Genomic DNA, 22,183 nt, shown 5'->3' with positions numbered 1-22,183 from the left:
ATGAAATTAAAAGACGCCTACTCCTTGGAAGGAAAGTTATGACCAACCTAGATAGCATATTGAAAAGCAGAGACATTACTTTGCCAACAAAGGTCCATCTAGTCAAGGCTATGTTTTTTCCAGTGGTCATGTATGGATGTGAGAGTTGGACTGTGAAGAGAGCTGAGCGCTAAAGAATTAATGCTTTTGAACTGTGGTGTTGGAGAAGACTCTTGAGAGTCCCTTGGACTGCAAGGAGATCCAACCAGTCCTTTCTAAAGGAAATTGGTCTTGGGTGTTCTTTGGAAGGAATGATGCTAAAGCTGAAACTCCAGTACTTTGGCCACCTGATGGGAAGAGTTGACTCATTGGAAAAGAGTCTGATGCTGGGAGGGATTGGTGACAGGAGGAGAAGGGGACGACAGAGGATGAGATGGCTGGATGGCATCAATGACTCGATGGACGTGAGTTTGAGTGAACTCCGGGAGTTGGTGATGGACAGGGAGGCCTGGCGTGCTGTGATTCATGGGGTCGCAAAGAGTCAGACACGACTAGGTGACTGAACTGAACTGAACTGAAGTTGAGTTTTACTTATAATTATGTGTTTACATTGATGTGACTTCTTTTATGGCCAAACTATTGGGAAAGGTTTTTGTCACAGACTGGCTAACAAAACATAGTATAAATGGTATTATTGAACTTTCCATGAAGAAAAAAAGGAAGCATATAATGCTGGATTTAAAAGTGTATTTTATGGGAGATCAAGCTTTTATCAATAAAATGTTTAGAGAAACAAACGGTAGCGATCATCAAGGAATTAGAGATTATAGAAATGCCCGGACATAGGAGAGAGTATCTTATATGTGCTACTGCTTGGTAATATTGACTGAAATATTATGAATTGAAGCTAGAGAAAATATAGCCACAAGCAAAATCAAGACTAGAAAGGCTTTGAAAAGAAGGGGAGAGCAATGCCAATGTAAAATGGCAGGGAAATATTTCCGAAGACTCCAGTTTATTTTAATTAATTTGACTTTCCCATTTCCAGGACTGTATGGCCTATGCTATTTCATAGTATGTATGAATTCATTATTTCACTACAGTCAGTTGTTGCAGTTTACATGAACGACTCCATAAGCTAATTTCTAACTGTTACTCCTCTTCTGTGCTTTGGTGTCAGGTCTTCTACTACTCATGTTACTCTTTGGATGTCTCATTATCACTTCAAATTCAGCATGTCTGTATCTGAAATTACCATTTTTCTCCTTGAAGCCAAATAGTTAAGTGTCTGTAAGTTAAACTTTTCATCCATATTGTAAGCCAACAAGTACCATGGTTTACTTTAAGGAGATTTTATACCTGTATCTTCAATTTGGCAGCTAATATGATCCTTTTCCCAGTTTCTCATAATTGCCAACTTCATACAACCCTTCTCAATCTGTTGTCCATATTGCCTACCATATTGAAAAGGTGAAGACCCATTTGTGACTTTTTAAATTATGCTACTTTGCAGCTTAAATCTAGTTTTTATGCGTCCTTCTCGATCCCTTTACATCTCTTTTGATGTAAAAGTATCACTGTTGTTTTGCTTAGTGTTAAGTCATGTCCAGTTTTTGCGACCCCATGGACTGCAGCACATCAGGCTTCCCCGTCCTTCACTATCTCCTGGAGTTTGCTCAGACTCATGTCTGTTGAGTCGATGATGTCATCCAACCATCTCATCCTCTGTCATCCCCTTCTTCTTCTATACTCAATCTTTTCAGCATCAGGGTCTTTTCCAGTGAGCTGGAGTATCACTGCTTTTTATTAAATCTAACTTCTTCACATATGATTCTTCCATCACTGGTTTCTAGTATCATCGATTTAAAGCCCTTCTCTTATGTAATATTCCCCACTCTAAAGATGCTTTTGTCTTTTCTTTAAAATAGTCTTTTTCTATTTAATATTCCAATAAAATCACTCTTCTTCCATTATATTCCCTTAAGGATAGTATCTTATTTATTTATTTAATTTATACCTTCTCATTACTGCCAAATTTCTTTACAGAGTACATAACTGCTGCCAATAGTTCTCAATTACTCTTTAATCTTTGCAAACTGGCTTCTATCACTTTACAGGTCACAAATGACTTCCTAATACAGTTCCAACTATGCGTCATTTAAATTTAGAAAGTAAAGACACTGGCTTTAGAATAACTTTGGAGTTGGAAAAAAAGACAGGGTATCTTCTTCACTGAATTGATAGCTGAAGATTGTAGAAGCAGAGACGACCTTGTTCAAAACACCTGCTCCTCCAGAAGGATTCTATTTTCTCACTCTGGGGGAAACAGAATTCTCTTTGGATGAGAATCTCTCACTGTCTCCTCCTCTTTCTGTCTAGATTTCGTTACAGCTTCTGTTTTTTACTGGTCATTCTTGAAATGCTCTTCAGATTTTTATTCTTTAGAGTACATCTATATTATTCAGTTCAGTTCAGTTCAGTTGCTCAGTCGTGTCCGACTCTTTGCAACCCCATGAACTGCAGTACATCAGGCCTCCCTGTCCATCACCAACTCCTGGAGTTCACCCAAACTCATGTCCATCAAGTCGGTGATGCCATCCAGCCATCTCATCCTCTATCTATATTATTGGTAAAGCACTAATATAAAGTAGTGAAGGGATCACAGTTTTGGCGTAAAAATTAGTTTAAAATGAAAACATTTGAAATCTTATCTGTACTTTTCTTATCTGAATAAAGCCAAGTCTCATAATACAGGTGCTATTAATTTCCTTCTGAGAGAGCTTCCTGCAAATTCCAGGAAGGAGACAGACTGCCCATCCACTAGCATAAAAAGATATATAATTATTGTTTTTTCTAGCTTAAGCTTTAAATACCTCCCCCTGCACACATTTTTATATTATGCTGTTATATAAATGTATACCTCTGAGTTTCAGCAGGTCATTCATTAATGAATAACCCCTGCATGACTGTGTAAAGAAACCTTGTCTTTTGCCTTGTTAATCTGTTTATTGTCAATTATGTCACAGTCCTAATCCCACTTCAAATTTAAATGGGCAGAGGAAAAGTTTTTCTCCTAAGAGTAGCATACACTACTCTGTATATTTTCATAAATGTGTCTTGTCTCCCTTTCTACTTTTTCCTCCTTCTCCTAATTCATCCCTTCCTGCTCCTCCTTCTTATAAACACTCTTAGTATCTTTGAGGCCACAGACATCCTCTTTACCACTGTACATTTCTAACACTTAACACAGTGGCCTAATCACTTTACTGAAACTTCTTGTAAAAGTCAAAAATGGCCTCTGGTTTGCCAAATCCAATATTGGAAATTAAATATTATAAACTGGAAGATCAGGAGTGGTCTCCCTAGTTCATAATTCTTTCTTCTTCTCCAGCCACTGAAGTCAACATTACTCAGATATCATTCTGATTGGATCAAGGTGCAACACTGCATTGACCTTGGTGGTCCAATCAGAACCCTGCTTTCAGAAACTGGGAAGTGGATCTGAAAGCAGCTCTTTTGCCCCTTTTCTCTTTGTCCATTTCTGTTCCCCTGTAACTTTGAAAGAACCTAATTAAGTAGTTAAAGAATGGCTAGCTCTCTACCCACCACCAGTCCCCTAAGTAATCCTGCAGGCATATCATAGGGACAAGAACATTTGAAGAGAGAGTCAGTCAACCTGCACAGAACAGAGAACAATGCAGAACCCAGCCTTCTGCCTCCACGATTCACTGAGATTCTTCCCCCACTTGTTTCCCTTCAAAAACTGTCAGGGCTGAGCAGAATCTTTGGAGTGGCCTTGGGGCATGAGTCCATCTTCTCCACAGATTGCCGGCTTTTCTGATTAAAGCACCTTCAATAATTCCTCCTGATTATTGGTTTTTAGCCGTGAGCAGCCAAACCTGAGTTTGGTAACAGATCCAACAGATTGAACTTTCTTTAGAGATTGAACTTTCTTAAGGTAGCTGGCCAAATAACTTTTAAGCTTGAGCCTGGCTTTCCATGTGTTTCAGAAAAGTAAGGGAAATGAGTCAGCAGAAAGTAAGAGAAACATAAGAAACAGTTTTACAGAGAGGAGATAAGGTGAGAGACATACAGGGATTTTGGACTGCTTGTACATCAGATTTTTCTTCCCAAATGTTTTTTGAATTCCTACTCCTAAATGCTAAAGAAATACCTGTAATCCTTAAAAAAAAATTATTTAACTTATATCAGCAGGAGTTGGTTTCTGCTAGTTTCAAACCAGATAATCCTAATATTCCTACATAATATCGTTATGTTTGCAGTCATCTGTACTAACTTGGAGCCTTAGCTAGAGTAAGAAAGAAAAAACAACAACAACAACAACAAAAATCTAGTAATCATAATGAAACTACAGTCCATGGGGTTACAAAGATTCGGACATGACTGAGTGACTAACACTTCTACTTCAATGAAAAAATTGAAATCAACCTTGAGTATTCATTGGAAGGACTGATGCTGAAGCTGAAACTCCACTAACTTTGGCCATCCGATGTGAAGAGCCAAAAAGACCCTGATGCTGGGAAAGATTGAAGACAGGAGGAGAAGGGGACAACAGAGGAGGAGATGGTTGGATGGCATCACTGATTCAATGCATATGAGTTTGAGTAAACTCCAGGAAATAGTGAAGGACAGGGAAGCCTGATGTGTTGCCATCCATGGGGTTGCAAAGAGTCAGACATGACTTAGCAACTGAACAACAACAATTTGTCAAGGAACAGCAGTTGATAGGTAGAAACAGTAAAACAAAGGTTGTTTGAAGAACAAAATTGTTTTGCAAAAAGGTTGACTGTAACAGTGAAATAAATATTAAACAACTTAAAGAGATTCTAAAACTTTAGGGAATAAGAATCATCCGGTGAGTTTGATAAGATAGATACCTGGGATCCATCTGCAGGGACTGATTCAGTATATCTGCTAACTATGCTGGACTGACAGGACTATTACTCTGAAGATACAGGCTGTGTATCAATGTCTCTTCAATCTCCCAGTTTATTTACTTTTGAATAAAACAGTTGTTTCTAAAGGATAAGAACAGCCATTTCCACTTACATGTAGCCTTTCTCTAGAATCTTTCTGAAATTTAGCTTTTATTTTTAATATGTTAAAAACTTGCTATACTTGCTATTTCATAGCAGGAAAATAAGGTGTCCTGGGGTGAGCTATGGAGAGAGTTCTTTGAAACAATAGCTAAAAAAATGTTAAAAGATTTCCAGCTGTTTTCCTGTTACTTCACTTCAGGGCAAAATACTAGCTAATACTGCTTCTCTTAATGACTTCAGACTGTGGGCTCAAGGCTAGGCAGCTCATACGAGCTTTAGGTAGATTTTTATACTTATTTGCAAGATTGCTTACCACATGGGATAAAATGAAGTCCTTTTGTTGAGTTATCAGTAAAAATATTTATATTAAACTTAGTATTAGAAAAGAGCTTATATGGAAATGCTGTAGTCGTGCTCCAAATCTTCCCAGAATTGGAATCCATGTCAGCGGCATGATATGTTTCTCTTATTCTGAAAAATATATGTGAAAAAGTACTTAGGACAAAATTTCAAGAAACTTCTTGAAGGGTTTGCAATAGAAGATTTAATATAGGAAAGTAGGCAGCAGCTGATTTGTGGTACAGTGCTGTTAGCTAGGCTAGCTTAGTAAAGATTACAGTTAAACCAAAAACAACTGTAAATGTCTGGTCTTTAAGTTTTCTCTGGAGCATCTCATTTAAAGCAATTAGGAATATATTGTCCAGCAAAAACGGGAGAGGAATAGTTGCTATTGCTGCCTTCTCTCCCACAAATGCACACACACACTATATTGCATTCCTTTTTGTATCCCATCAGACACACACACACACACACACACACACACACTATGATAATTCATTTTTGTATCCCACCATCACCCAACATAGTCCATGAACATGAAAGGGGTTCCGCAAATGCTTCTAAATGCTTTATTGAATGGAAAACTTTTTGCCAGTGCACAACTACACAGCCAGCCAAGCAGACTTGGAATTTTGTGACAGCATAGAAAGAAATTTCATTAGACCTGCCTGATGGCTAATGCCTGACAATCCCATGGGGGATAATACCACTTGCCAGATTTCCAAGAGAAAAGATTTTCCTTGCCTGTCACAAGTTTGCCTCTGATGGACTTTTGTAACAGCCCCTCCCAACTTCCCTTCTCCTTTATGAAAGTTTTCCTCGCCTTTGCTTTACTTGGACTTGCCTGTGGTTTTCTGTAATTACATGTCCCAAATTGTAATTTTTTGCTTCTCCCAAATAAACCCATTTTGGTGATGAAAAAGGAATACATTGTCACTCATAAAATATGAAAATTCACCCTGAACAGTGACAGTTGCTTCATGGACATTTCCTCTGAAGCTTGAACTCGTGCCTTTCTCAAGCCAGAAGTCACTCATTTATTATTTATTCATTTATTGATGGTTAAATTCTCTTGTTTGTGTCAAATCGGTAAGTACAATTCTTGGCAGCTCATTTTCTTTAAAATTTGGATTTTACACAAATATTTGGATTTTACATAAATAATTGAGTTCAGAAGTCATTTGTACATTCTGCACAATTACTTGCTGTGTCAGAGTCAGAGAATTGCAAAATAGTTTCTCCTTGGAGCCAGGAGCCTTGAGTTTGAACCCTGATTCTCTTATTCAGTAGTTTTATGGTCAGAGGCAAGTTATTTGACCAGTTTCTTTGTTTGCACAAATGAGAATATTTGTATCTACTTTAAAGTTTTATGTGAGAAAAGGCATATAAAAGACTTTTGTAGAATGTAAAGCAATATATGCATGTAATATATCATAATTATCATTATATATCATTATAGCTGAATCCCTGTAGAGCTATATTTTTATGCCTACATGTAGAATATAATGTAAAATTTGTAACTAGCTATTTAAAATGCTTTTGATGATGGCTATGAAATCTTGGATTATTTTTACTTTTTTGTTAATTTTGCAGAACCCTAAACTTTCTAGTACTTTTCCTGAATGAAAAATTATGCATTCTGTGTAATATATCAGATATATTACATTCTTGACATTCATCCTAACAATTTATGCAGCATTAAAGTAGTATAGGCTCACTGAGGTAGCTCCATCTCTGTACCCTTAAACTCTACCAAAACATCCCTTCCTTAAGGGACCTCACAAGTGGAAAAGTACATGTTCATCCAATGGGCCTGGCATGCATAAGGATCACCTTGTTTTCTGGATTCCATCCCCAAAGTTTTTGACTCGGTAGGTAAGTGGAGGATTCCCACCCCCACCCCCATTTTTTTCTCCCAGCAGTTTCCCAAATAAGTCAATACTACTACAGTTCAAGAACCACTACTTAGGATAAACATATAGGCCACTCTTCCTTCTTTTACCCTCCATCAAAGGTTTTTACTCCATTTCTGAATTGAGGAGTTTGATGATCTAGCATTCAACCATATGATAAGATACTACTCAATGCATACATGCATGATTTAACCTTCTGCCATTTTAGAGAATTAAATTTAAAATGTAAATTCATGACTCTTTCTTTTCTAAACCTTCACTGAGCATCTACTGTGGGCCCAAATCTACTATTGCTCTGGTGACTCAGACAGTAAAGAATTCACCTGCATTGCAGGAGAAATGGGTTTGATCCCCAGGGTGGAAAATTCCCTGGAGAAGGAAACAGCTGTCCACTCCAATATGCCTAGAGAATTCCATGGACAGAGGAGCCTGGCAGGCTACACTACATAGGGTTGCAAAGAGTTGGATATAACTGAGCGACTTTGACTGTTGCTCTCTGATGGCCTTTGCTGCAGCAGCTTAAAGCACGGTTTCAGTTCCCAGCCAGAGATTGAAGTCAGGCCATGACAGTGAGAGTGCTGAATCCTAACCACTAGACCCCCAGTGACCAGTGACCAGCGGCCAGTGACAAGGCCCTGGCCCATCAGATGTGTAAAAGTGAATTTTTGAATAGAGATGGAAAGTAGTGAAACAAGTAAAGTGTTTATTAGGAGGAAAAGAGCACATGTGGATAGGCACATGGATGGGCTAAGAGAAAGTCATGCCCTCACAAGAGTTTGAATCCCTTTTATGGGATATTTCTTCTGAGTTTCCTTTGGCCATTCATCTTGCTTTCCCTGGTTCTGAGTCTGTATTTGGTTTATCTCAGGGTCCTTCCATGGGTCCAGGCACATCTCTTAGCCAAGATGGATTCTAGCAAATGTGCTATTGGATATTGACATCACCTGCTATGCCCTGGCACTGCCTTCCTTTTTGACCTTCAGGGAGCCTTCCTGCACATGTGTAATTGGGGAGATCTCTTTGACATTGAGAATGAGGAATATGGGGTCTTTTATCTCTTAACTGGGTAGGGCTCAACTCCTCTCTTACTCTTATCCTGGAGTATATGTCTACAGGGGACAAACTCTGGCTGCATAGCTTGGGACCCATCTGTCTTCTGTCTCACTATGATATTTTATTGTATCATAAAACTATATTTCTTGAGATATATGGCTTAAAAGTATGTCATAACAGGAAACCAAATTCCATAAATTAGGGAGCCTCTTGAAGGATATGTAACAGGAATGTTAACAACATTTTTAGGTATGGTTATTTAAATACTAGGAAAAAACACAAATGAAATTGGATATATAAATCCATTCTACTAGGGCTTTCCAGAAAGTCTGGAGACTGTCTTAAGAAATTTGTCTTTCAAATTCGATTTGGTCTGTTTTTGAATGAAAGAGCTTTGGATATTTGGATATCTAAATATTTTTGGAAGTATTTGGACACCAGCACACAGTAGGTCCTCAAAAAAATTGTTGAGTGAACAGTTTGTGTACAAAATAATTATGCATATATAAATTCATTTTATATGAGTACATGCCAACAAAAATTATTGAAAACAAAAAAAGTAAATGTGTAAACGTAACCTTTGTCTTCTTTTTTACTACTTTAATATTTATTATTGTTTGGTTGTCTTTTTTTAGTACTCATGGTTACTTTGAAAGAAACTCTTGAGAAAAATTCCATCTAAGAGTTTAAAAATGTACCATGAGCTACTGAAAAACCATCCCATAAAATATATTTATGTCACTATTAAGAAGATTTCACCAAAGAATACATACTAAATTCTCTTGGGGAAAAAAAGTTATGAGAGAGACTAATAAGTGTTTTTTGATGGAGCTATACCAAGTATTACCTTGTGATATGAAGAGAGCTATTTCTCATGCTTCGAGAGTAGAAATTATCACGTCTTAAATTTTATTAAAGTGTCAAGTTCCTGGCACTGCTTGTCAGGTTGTTACAGTGGGTAGCTTATTCTTGAAAGAATCAATATTGATATCTTTAAAGATCCTAATTTAGGAATCCAAAGTGCCATTTAAAATTTTCTTCTGTGAACTGGAGCAAGAAATTAATTAAAGATTGAATATGGGTTCATGGATTTGAAATGCTTTTTTTTTTTTTGTATGTGTGTGCCCTTTGGTTCTTTCAATATGGCAACAAGGTTTTTTAACTTGACCTTGCTTTTCTTGCTTGTTCTTCGTTTGAATCTCTCTCATGCATGAACTAGTTACTAGGCATTCAGGTAGCTTTTTAAGATAATGATTAAATAAATGGTTCAAATCTTTAAATCCAAATGATCATTCAGCAGGCAGCAGCTATAGTTGATAAATATGTTTACTTATGTGTATATTTATTACACTTAAAACAGCCAAAAATATAAAAATCAAGGTAATTAAAATGAAAGTGCACTAATTTTTCAAAAATTTCAGAAATCTGAGCAAAAGAAGAAATGGTATTATATAAATTTTCATTGATCAATGAAAGATTGGTCTTTAAAAAGGAGGCATCTACCTTTATGAGTTCTTTATTTAGGTTAGCAAAAAGGGGATCTGTGATTTCTTGGTAATCTCCCCTAGTGATCAAATTTGTTTCTCAGTGGACAAACACCCACGCATTTGTTCAGTATTCTGGCAGCCCATTCAGGGTAAGATTGAGTTATTAAGCAGCAGGTATTCTCATTGTTCTAAATAGTATATTCCATTTAGGATATACTATTGGATATATAGTATATATATATATAGGATATATATAGAAGGATAAATTCATGCTAGTTTGGGACAGAGCCACAGAAGTCAGTCACTTATGTGCTAGTTAAATGAGAAGTTAATTTACCACAAACCAAGCTATTAGCAAACAGCATGAGCAAGCCCAAAGTTATAAAATATTCATCTTTAGCAGATTTTCAGGGGAAATTTTAATTTTACTGTAAACAACGAAACAATACCAGAAGTTGATTAATGAACTACTGTGTAATAAATTTATCCATGTAACTATGTTAAAAATTATAGAGCTTTAACATTCTATATGCAAGATTAGTCAATTCAGGGATGTTAAAATAGACAAATGCATGCATGTTCTAGAAATGTCAAAGTTGAATGAAATAGCAGCACTCACTTTTTTACTTTGTTGCAAAAGGATGCCAAACTCATATTACTGCCTTGAGCTACTTCAACCAGCTGAATGGAACAACCTGTCAGCTTAAAGTAAAAACTGTTAAAATAGTTTTGTGTGGAGAAAGGTAAATACAATTCTAAAATTTTTATTTTGTTTTAAAAAGCCATTCTGCTTTTAATTTTATTTTTAAAACTTTACTGAAAAAATACAAATGGAAAAATACATAAATCTGGAATATATTTGAACTTTGAGGAATATATGCAACTGTAAATATTATTATCCAATCAAAATATACATTTCTATCACTTTAGAAAGTTCCCCCATATCTCCTTCTATCAGTCTCAAGATGTATTTGGTAACTGTTAATTCACATTTCTGTCACCATAGATTAAGTGTATATGCTCTTGTGTTTCTGTCTTCTTTCATTTAAATCATACATATTTTAAAATTTATGCTGTCATACATTATAAATAGTTTATCTTTTTTATTTCCTATTAGTAGTCTTTTTCATTACTATTCCACAGTTTGTTTACCCATTTTCTTTTTGATGGACAGGTGTGTTGTTTGTAGTTTGGGAGTATTGTAAAGAAAAATATTAATTTTCATATGCAAGTGTTTTTTGTACATGTGTTTCACTTCTTGTGAATAAGTGCATAAATGACTCAGTCAGAGGGTAGGTTAACTTTAAAAGAAAAATCTTTGCTTTATGTATTTTGAAGCTGTCACTAGGTACATATGCATTGAAATTTATTATGTCTTCCTGATTGATCCTTTTATTATTATGAAATGACCCTTTTCTTTCTCTAGTAATATCTTGCCTTGAACTGTACTTTTTCTGATATTTGTAACGACACAAAGCTTTGTTTTGCTGGTTGAATGTTAAATATTTTTATTTTTTTACTTTCAAACTATCTGTACCTATGCTTTTCAAATTTGGCTCTTGTAAATAGTACTTGTCTTTCTTATCTAGTTTGGAGTGGATTTAGTATATTTCTGGACGTGGTTGGGTTTAAGAGTGCCATGTTCACACATACTTCTATTCGTTTCTTCTAGTTTGTTTTGTTCTTCTATTTCTCCTTCCCTGACTTTTTCAGTCTATTTGCTTTTTCTCCTGTTTCATTTAATTCCTCTGTTGGATTTTTAGTTTTTCTTTTTTTTTTTTTTACTGTTCTTGTAGTGGTTTTACTAGCTTTGAAATTACAATATGCATCCTAAATATTTCGCAGTTTACTTAGAGTTAATACTGTACTACTGCATTTAAAATGTAAGAACTTTCAAGAGCAAATAACATTTACCCCCTTCATCTTTTATGCTCTTGTTGTCTTTTACTTTTTATTTACATATACAGTAATCCTCATAATGAAATTCTATTTTTTTGCTTTATACAGCTGTCTTTAAAAAAAATAAGATTAATGTAGTTTTTCCTATTTACTAACATATTTACCATTTGTTCTGTTCTTTTCTAGATTCCATCTGGTATAATTTTCTTTGCATATAAAGCACTTTGGTGTTTTTTGTGTGTATGTGAATTAAGTTTTCTCTACATTTGTTTATATGATAATATTTTTATTTCATTTAAAATTTCAAGCATGTACTCAATGAGTACAGAAGTATGAATTCTTTTCTTTTCTTTTTTAAATAAAACTTTAAAAATGCCATTCCATTGTCATTTGGCTTTCATTGTTTCTGAAAAGATAATGCTTTACTTCAAAATGTTTCATTGCATGAAATATTTTTTCCGCCTCTCTGCTGCCTTTTATGATCTTTTCAAATTTGGTCTTCATATGTCTTAGTAAATTTGTCTACATATGGTTGTCTTTGCATTTATAGTTTGAGATATATTGATTTTCTTATATCTGTAATTTAATATTTTGTACCCAGTTTGATAAAATTCAGGGCATTATTTCTTAAAATGAATTTTTCCATCTTTCCTCTCTGTTAGCTTTCCAAATTATCCATGTGTTAAACTGTTTGTCTCATAAGTTTCTTAGTCCTGCTCACTTTTATAAAGTTCTTTTATTTTCTCTTTTTCAGTTTGGATAATTTCTATTATTTTTCTTTCAAGTATTGTTTTTTCCCTCTATCATCCTTTATGTTTTTAATCATACCCACTGACTTTTTCTTTGCAGGTATACTTTTATTACTAAATTTCCCATTAGTCTTTGTTTTTTCAGTTTCTTGTTTCCTCCTGAGATTGCTCATTTGTCTATTCATTATGTTCACAATTACTTCTTCTACTTGAACATCCTTTTAATAACTTCCTCGAGTCACTGTCTGTTAATTCCAACATCTGTTCTATCTCAGAATCTATTCACTGAGTTATTTTCTTGATTATGGTTCAGAATTCCCTATTCTTTACACATCTTTTGCATTTGTTATTAAATATTGGATATTGTAGATGACACATTAGGAATTGTTTCTACAAACTACAGTTTTTCTCTGGCAGGCAGTTAAGATCCCTTTGGTCTTGTCTGCCTTGATTTTATTTTTTGTGAGGCCACATCTAAATGGTATGTAGAGCATTTATTATAGAGCACGACTTTTGCTCTTAAGAGATAGTTTTGTGTGATCTCAATCGAATACCGGAAGTGCTCTGCTCAGTCTTCTCTTGCAGGATCAGAACTTGTGGCCTGCGTAACTTCTATTTGTGTGTGGTGAATATGATCTCTTGGCCAACAATCTGCAGTATAAATCCCATCCATTGCGTAGCTTCTTCTATGGTCTGCTCTGCAAATCACAGCTTCCTTTGCAGCCTAGAACTGCGTCTCTGCCTCCTCAGTTTAGTGAGGCTGTTGTCATTCAGTCGCTCAGTTGTGTCCAGCTCTTTGCGACCGCATGGACTGCAGGCTTCTCTGTCCTATCTTCTGGAGTTTGCTTAAACTCATGTCCGCTGAGTCCATGATACCATCCAACCATCTCACCCTCTGTCATCCCCTTCTCCTCCTGCCCTCAGTCTTTCCCAGCATCAGGATCTTTTCCCATGAGTTGGCTCTCTGCATGAGGTGGCCAAAGTATTGGAGCTTCAGCTTCAGCATCAGTTCTTCCAGTGAATATTCAGCATGGATTCCTTTATGATTGACTGATTCGATTTCTTGCTGTCCAAGGGACTCTCAAGAGTCTTCTCCAACACCACAGTTTGAAAACATCAGTTCTTTGGCACTCAGCCTTCTTTAGGTACTGCGGCTCAGATTAGGCTCCACTAGCAGCAGCCTACCTAGTACCAGGAAAAAGCCCTGCAGAAACCAGAATGACCATAACAATGCTTGGGTGATTCTCTTCTCTCAAGGATCACTGTCTCAACTGATTCTTCAGTCTTGAAGGCAGTAGTTTCATGTATTTTGTCTAATTTGATAGTTGTTTTCAGTGGTAAGAGAAAGTTTAGTACTTGTTACACCATCATGATCAGAAGTAGAGGTTCCTAAAATTCATCCACTTTTAATTCAAATCCCTTGAGGTGTTATTTCTTCTGCAAGTGCCTCAGACACAGTTGTGTCTTCTCTAATGAACTCATCCTCTGTGTTATTTTACTGTGTTGCCATTATTCATTTGCATGTAAATTTTAACAATATGCTATTCCTAAATTCAGGTATCATGGATTTTTCTTCTTTGTTATGCCTAGTATATCATATATAACTTAATAATAATGATAAATAGTTGTCAAATAAATGAAGAATCCTTTTGTCTAACCCTGTAAATTACAACTGGAATAATGTTTCTTCTTTTTATTGTTTACTTCTTGTTTCCCTTGTTTCTAGATTCAGTATAGCAGAGAAGTGTTCAAATATTATGCAAGAGGCTTTGTGGTTACTAAAATGATTGGAAAACTACTAATGAACCCATCAGGATGAATTGCATAAAGATTACTTAATTTCCTACTCTTGAAATGTTCCCAATAGATGGTGCCTGCCAACAGGGTAATTTAGAAGCCTCTGAGTAAAGGGCCATTTTTTCCTACCAATAATATGATGTTTTAATTCATGGTAATGTAACTCAAAATATAAATGTAATGAAATGCATTTGTGTTTCTATGTGTGCATAATAACACAGTAAGAATGAAAAATACAATCATATAAACCCCCAACTATGATATTTTTATTTAATAAAATGTAAATATTATACTACACTATTTAATTTTGATGAAACAAGAACTTTAAAAATATTATAAAAGCTCTTTCTTTAGAAAAAATCATTAATTCACAAAAATGGAATTTGTGAATAATAAGCATTTTTTCAAAAGTAATAGTAATACATTCCCCTACTGAAGATTAGTTACTCTTGTTACCAAATCCACCCAGCACATTATTGATTGATTCTTTCAAATTCATATTTTTAGGTTTACAAATATGGTACATACCTCAGTGTTCTTTGGGCGTGTACTTTCCCATGTCCTGGGTAGAGAAGAACCTTGAAAGGGCATCAGAGAAGACTCTACAATGTTCATATTTCTCCTGCTTTTGTTTTCTTCTTTTGGCATCAAGTTAGTTGACAAGAATGGGTATATAGGAAGAACGCTGCTTTCAAATCCTATATGGTAGTTATGATTTTCATTTTCCAGTTGACTCTGTGAATTATTTTTATCCAGACTGGTAGATGATAGAGGCAAAATACTGAATCCGTAATCATCAGCACCGTGGTATTTTCCTATGGGATTTCCCCAAGAGCTTCCTTTATTGATGTTTTGAGGATTTGGTAGCACAGAATGCCTACCAAAACCAATTACTGGTGTTTCCCTAACTTGGTGACAGGAGAGTTCTGAGCTTTTAGAAGTGAATTCATTCAAGGACGTTTGGTGTATTTCATCTAATGAATGTGTTCTTGAGTCCCAGTGTGGTGCACTGGGCACAAAAAAGGCATTTTCTTCAATTTCTCTCTGACAGAGTGGGATTTTGTTACTGATCTCCTCTACTACATTATCAAAACCTAGACTGACTAGGCTAGGAAAAAGAGGTTGATTCAAGGAGGGGAATTCTTGGTGCTCCTGCTGCTTTTCATGTGATTCACTGGAATTTGGATCTGTTTTCCAGTAATATGCCATTCTTTATTTTATGTAACTGAGAGGGTTGACTCAGCTCCAAATATCTCTTCAATGATATTATAAAAGATGATAGGAATTATCCTAGACAAATGATAAAAGGAAATTAAAAAAATGTGATTAATTAGAAATAAAAGAGCTTTCAAGAAAAAAACATGTTGAATAAATACAGACAATTGTTTCGAAGTTTCCCCATAGCAAATGAGATAAACCCATGAGTTATATAAAAATCCATCAGGGCTCACATAATTAAAGTCCAAGGGGAAGTATTGACTTCAGAGACATGCATGAAACTCCTGTAGTAGAAAACTAAGTCCACTTCAGTCATGACGGTGGTTTAATGAACGAAAGCCAGTATTCCCCTTTGGACTCCTTTTCTACTGAAAATCCACTGGCCCATGGCAACATTATCTCCTTCTATATTTAATCATCTATAGCATGCTAGTATGCTAAAGTAACTTAACAGTCTCTTCATGATCAGCAGTTATTCCATTCCTAGATACAGTCTTAACTTTTTTCTGCCCTCCATAAGCAGTCATCTTGTAGGTGGGCTAGACCCTTTCATATCCTCCCCAAAACTTCTTTAAATAATTGCAAACTTCCCCAAAGCAACTTTCATTAAGTTTACTGATGAGAAAATTCAACTGATGTTTATCAATTTCTATTTTAACTTATCTCTCTGCAAAATTTGAACCCTTCTGTTCACTATACTTATTTAAAATTTTCTTGTTGTGTCCTACATTGACTCTCTGTGACACTGTACTCTCTGAGTTCTGTATTAGCTCTTCCTCAAGAATCCCTGGCCGTATTGTTCATTAGCTACTGGACCCCTTGTCAAAGCTTTTCTTCTCAATCATTCTCTGCATGTAAATTACATCATACCTCTTATGGCTTAAATTACCATCTACATATCAATAACCCTAACACAGGACCATTCTTATTATTGTCTCCACTTGGAATTTTTTTTTTAACCTCTAAGAGAAAGTTCAAAACCTAAATCAAAATTCACCCAAAAGCCTGCTTTTATTCCAGTCTTCTGTGACAGAAAATGGCCCGACAATTCACTCAGTTTCTTAGACCAGAAACCAGGGTTTTATCTTTGAGTCTTCCCACACCTTCATTCTTCTACCTCCAGTAAATCACCAGTTCCTGTAGGGGATCTGGCTTCCTTTTTTGTCTACCACTGTCACAATCCTACTCTAAAGTTTTCTAATCCTCTCATCTGCAATGTTGCAGTTCTCTGAAACTGCTTCCACATTTTCTACAATTCATTCTTGAGTCTTGTAATCCAATTTTTATGTTATACTGTTATATTTAAGAGACTAACCATATATCACCTTTGTACATAACAGTGGTTTCCTACTGTCTCAGGGTAACATGTATAAATGTTATATATGTAACATTTTTCTTTCCCACTAAATCATTAGGCCATGTTAGTCTTTTCACTTATAACTCAGTACTTAGTGCTTTGCTTCACTCAGAGTAGCTGCTCATTTGCATTTATTGATCAAATGATTTAAATGTTGGAAAAATTATAGTTGAATTATAAAAAAGTGACACTGAAAAGTATTTCTGTCATTTTGTGGATTTATTTGGAGGAGGAGGTGGCAATCCACTCCAGTGTTCTTGCCTGGAAGGTCCCATGGACAGCAGAGCTGGACAGGCTACAGTCCATGGGGGTCGAAAAGGGTTGGAATGACTGCCTGAGTGACTAAACAACAACAACAACATGGATTTATTAATTGCCTTAACAATTATATGTGTGTTAAGGAAAAAAACATTTAAAAGGTGATTATAATAGTCATTACCTATCAAATACCATTTTCTATCAATGTGTTTTGCAATGGCAAATAATTTTTATTATATTGGCACGAAGGGTCTACTTGAAACCCACAACCACCTGAGACATAAACGAGTTAGATTTATTATGTTTCAGTCAAGAAACTGTGCTGATTCAAGAAAGATTTTCAGGAGATATAAATAAAATGGAACTTCAGAAGATATAAATAAAATGTGTATAGAAGGATATGTGAAATAGAAAATTAATCTATAAAATTTATTCCAAACTATTCAAATTGATGGGTCACATAGATACATTATCTAGCCATAATCCCTTTTGCAGAAATTGCCATTTTTTTCATTTCCACAGTAGTAGTGAAAGGTATGTTTTATTAAAGCAAATTATACACTAACAAAAACAGAAGATATTAAGAAGAGGTAGCAAGAATACAAGGAAGAACTATACAAAAAAGATCTTCATGACCCAGATAATCACAATGGTGTGATCATTCACCTAGAGCAGGACATCCTGGAATGTGAAGTTAAGTGGGCCTTAGGAAGCATACTACAAACAAAGCTAGTGGAGGAGATGGAATTCCAGTTGAGCTATTTCAAATCCTAAAAGATGATGCTGTGAAAGTGCTGCACTCAATAGGCCTGCAAATTTGGAAAACTCAACAGTGGCCACGGGACTAGAAAAGGTCAGTTTCCGTTCCAATCCCAAAGAAAGGCAATGCCAAAGAATGCTCAAACTACTGCACAATTGCACTGATTTCACACTCTAGTAAAGTAATGCCCAAATTTCTCCAAGCCAGGCTTCAACAGTACATGCACTGTGAACTTCCAGATGTTCAGGCTGGATTTAGAAAAGGTAGAGGAACCAGAGATCAAATTGCCAACATCCATTGGATCATTGAAAAAGCAAGAGAGTTCCAGAAAAATATTTACTTCTACTTTATTGACTATGCCAAAGTTTTGACTTTGTGGATCACAACAAACTGTGGAAAATTCTGAAAGAGATGGGAATACCAGACCACCTGACCTGCCTCCTGAGAAATCTTTATGCAGGTCAGGAAGCAACAGTTAGAACTGGACATGGAACAACAGACTGCTTCCAAATAGGAAAAGGAGTACGTCAAGGCTATATATTGTCACCCTGCTTATTTAACTTCTATGCAGAGTACATCATGAGAAACACTGGGCTGGATGAAGTACAAGCTACAATCAAGATTGCTGGGAGAAATATCAATAACCTCAGATATGCAGATGACACCACCCTTATGGCAGAAAATGAAGAACTAAAGAGCCTCTTGATGAAGGTGAAAGAGGAGAGTGAAAAAGTTGGCTTAAAACCCAACATGCAGAAAACTATGATCATGGCATCCGGTCCCATAACTTCATGGCTAATAGATGGAGAAACTGGAAACATTGGCAGACTTTATTTTGGGGGCTCCAAAATCACTGCAGATGGTGATTGCAGCCATGAAATTAAAAGACACTTACTCCTTGGAAGAAAAGACATGACCAACCTAGGCAGCATATTGAAAAGCAGAGAAATAACTTTGCCAACAAGATCCATCTAGTCAAAGTTATCATTTTTCCAGTAGTCATGTATGTATGTGAGAGGTAGACTATAAAGAAAGCTGAGCGCCAAAGAATTGATGCTTTTGAACTGTGGTGCTGAAGACTTTTGAGAGCCCCTTGGATTGCCAAGGAGATCCAACCAGTCCATCGTAAGAGAAATCAGTCCTGAATATTCATTGGAAGGATTGATGCTGAAGCTGAAACTCCGATACTTTGGCCACCTGATGGGAAGAACTAACTAATTTGAAAAGACCCTGATGCTGGGAAAGTTTGAACGTGAGAGGAGAAGGGGATGACAGAGGATGAGATGGTTGGATGGCATCACTGACTCAATGGACGTGAGTTTGGGTAAACTCCAGGAGTTGGCAATGGACAGGGAGATCTGGCATGCTGCAATCCATGGGTTGCAAAGAGTCGGACACAACTGAGTGAACTGAACTGAACTGATACACTCTCTTCTGTCTCTGTCATGGAAGTCAGAATTTTCCAGCAAGTGTGACTTTCCTCTGACAACCGTAGTTAATATCCTGTTCTAGTCTTCCATAGTCTAGCCTGCTGTGTCTTGTCTTAGCTTAAATGTGGTAAATATGGCTATATCATGTTGACTTTTTAAATTTTGGGGTATTTCAAATGAACTGAGTGTTTTTTAATTATTTTAAATTTTTTTCTAGAGCCACAGGGGAAGTCTTTAAATGAAATATCAGTGGTATAATGCTGAAATTAAAGATTCAGGTAAGCTGTACCACCTGGGTGTTATTAATAATAATGATTCTGAACATCTTTTGAGCACCCAGTCTAGCGCAGTACTCAATAGACTGCTTTGTTTATATGAATTAACATATCCTCTCAACCTGTGATATTATTACTGCCATTTAACAAATGCGAAAACTGAGGCACAGAAAGGTGAATCAACTTACCCAATGTCTAAGAGTTTGTGTTCATAGATTTGTTTTAAATGGGAATTAAAAAGAAGCAAGTGAGTGATAATTGCATACTAATGTAACATCTGGAGCATGCCGGAATTTAGGCACTGAAAGACAGCATTAACTTAATTCAAACTATCTTTGCTGAAAAGAGTTGGAAACGTAAACATTTTTATTAATAATAATATTTTCCATCCATTTCTCACAGCACTGAAACTTGAAATGAGTGAGAGGCCCTCTTTGAAAAAAATCTCATTATAGTGAGATAAAGGAGAATGATAAATACTTATTTGTATTGAAAAGGTAATAAAACAGAAACCACATCCAGATCCACTTTTATAATATTAAATTTGGTGATTTTAAGAAATTCCTAATAATTTTATGTCTCCTCTTTACCATGACAGTCCAGAAGATAGACTATATCTTAGTTTAAAAATAAATAAAAATGTGATTGAGTGCCACCTGGTAAATATATGCAGTCTGCATTAGGAAGTAATGCATAAAATAACTAAAAGTCATATACCTTGACTTTGAGAATTATACATACTATGTGCTAGCATGCATGTTCAATTGCTCAGTCGTGTCCAATTCATTGCAACCCCATGGACTGTAGCCTGCCAGACTCCTCTGTCCATGGAATTTTCGAGGAAACAATACTGGAGTGGATTGCCATTTCCTATTCCAGGGGATCTTTCTAACCCAGGGATCAAACCCGCATGTCCATGTTAGCAGGTGGATTTTTTACCACTGCGCCACCTGGGAAGCCCTATTATATATATATATATACTACATGGCATCAAATATGTCATAATAGGGATGACATGGCTGTTGGTTCCTGATTTAAATAACACTCTGTCTAATTATAGGAAAAAACTCTGTGGTAGGTAAAATAATGCCCCCCTCCTCCAGCATTTCCATATCTTAATCCCTGGAACATGTGAATATGTTAGGTTACACGATGAAGAAGAATCAAGGCTCTAAATGTAGGTAAGTTTCCTAATCATCTGACCTTAAATTAGGAAATTACCTGAATAGGATCAGTACAATCACAAGAGGGCTTACCACTTGGCACAGTGGTAAGGAATCTGCCTGCCAATGCAGGATACCCAGGTTCAATCCGTGGATTGGGAAGATCCCCTGGAGGAGGAAATGGCAACCCACTCCAGTATTCTTGCCTGGGAAATCCCATGGATAGAGAAGCCTGTTGGGCTACAGTCCATGGGGTTGCAAAGAGTCAGACATGACTGAGGGACTGAGTGTGTGCACACACACACACCCTCACACACACACACATACAATCACAAGGATACTTAAAGGAAGAAGAGGTCAGAGTGATACTCAGGAAGGACTAAACCTGATTTTATTGGCTTTGAAGATATAGTAAGGGGTCCATGAGCCAAGCAATGTGAGCAGCCTCTAGAAGCTAGAAAGGGGAAGGGAATGGATTTCCCCCAGATGCCTCCAGAAGGAAGCACATCCCTTATAACACCTTGATTTTTGCACGGGGATACTTGCATTGTATTTCCTACCTATAACATTGTATGATAATTTGTGTGGTTTTAAGTCACTTAAGTTTGTGATCATTTGTTACATTGGCAACAGAAAATCGATACAACATGAAAACTGGAATGTGATTAATGAATGGATTGGAAAATCAGGGACTTGAAGAAGGATAGCAGACCACACAAAAACGTTTCCCCAGTCTTTGGTGGTAAGTCCAGCTAAATTCAAACAGGGAAGTTCAAAAGTGTTAATAATGACAAATTAGTATTCTTCAATAGCTTATAACTTCCTATTCAGTTTGACTTTCAAGAGATCTGTTTTTATTGAAGACTAAATGCTCAATTGCCCTCAAAGAACAAGTAAAGGCAAAACCTGGGTACGTCTCAGAGAAAGGGCAGCCCCTACGAGCAGCTTCCACTCTGTAAATCTCCTAAGATGCAAATATCATCCAAATAGCCCCAGTGTTCAGAATGGGAACAAAAAGATGTTTATTTTACAAAAGAACAAAGAACTTTTCTGAAAATTGTCTGTTTTTGATCCAAAAAGTTCTGGCTGCATTACTGAATCACTATATCTGCAGGGACAAGATGAGAAGAGGGTGGAGGGAGTAAATTATGACATTGAAGGAACATGATTTTTGTTTCAGATAGCAAGTTGTAACGTGTTGAAAATTTAGCAGTTTTTAAAATACGTATTCATGTCTTAGGAGATAAAGATTGTGCCAGCATAAGGCATGTCAAAGCATAACCAAGCTAAGCCATCTGTATTTCAGCAAGGTGGAGGGCAAGTCCACATTATCTGTAGCAGCAAACCTGGGTTCTGAGAAAAGTCTGAGTTGGCCGCATGGTCTGAAATTCCCATCTCTCCATCTTATGAGCCAATTTTATATGTCATACAGACACTATTTTAGAT

General features: G+C 36.2%; 1 protein-coding gene across 3 annotated transcripts in view; it reads right to left on the bottom strand.

Annotated features, from left to right (window-relative positions):
- The window catches only part of PIK3C2G (phosphatidylinositol-4-phosphate 3-kinase, catalytic subunit type 2 gamma), a 306,650-nt gene that overhangs the window by 267,218 nt on the left and 17,249 nt on the right, over positions 1 to 22,183 (bottom strand). The window contains exons 2-4 of one of the 3 annotated variants that reach the window (XM_010858753.1): positions 14,805 to 15,566; positions 10,451 to 10,533; positions 5,353 to 5,510 (exon numbers count right to left, since the gene is read on the bottom strand). In XM_010858753.1, coding sequence (XP_010857055.1) covers positions 5,353 to 5,510; positions 10,451 to 10,533; positions 14,805 to 15,485 — 922 coding nt within the window. In that variant the 5' untranslated portion in view covers positions 15,486 to 15,566. Of the gene's footprint in view, positions 1 to 5,352; positions 5,511 to 10,450; positions 10,547 to 14,804; positions 15,567 to 22,183 lie in introns of those variants that run through there. The other 2 variants (XM_010858754.1, XM_010858756.1) reach the window with 2 other exon arrangements.

Source organism: Bison bison, unplaced genomic scaffold (assembly GCF_000754665.1).
Source record: "Bison bison bison isolate TAMUID 2011002044 unplaced genomic scaffold, Bison_UMD1.0 scf7180017864390, whole genome shotgun sequence".
NCBI lineage: Eukaryota > Metazoa > Chordata > Mammalia > Artiodactyla > Bovidae > Bison > Bison bison.
Note: the sequence above shows the minus strand (reverse complement) of the source record. Positions and strands in the feature narration are given on the sequence as shown.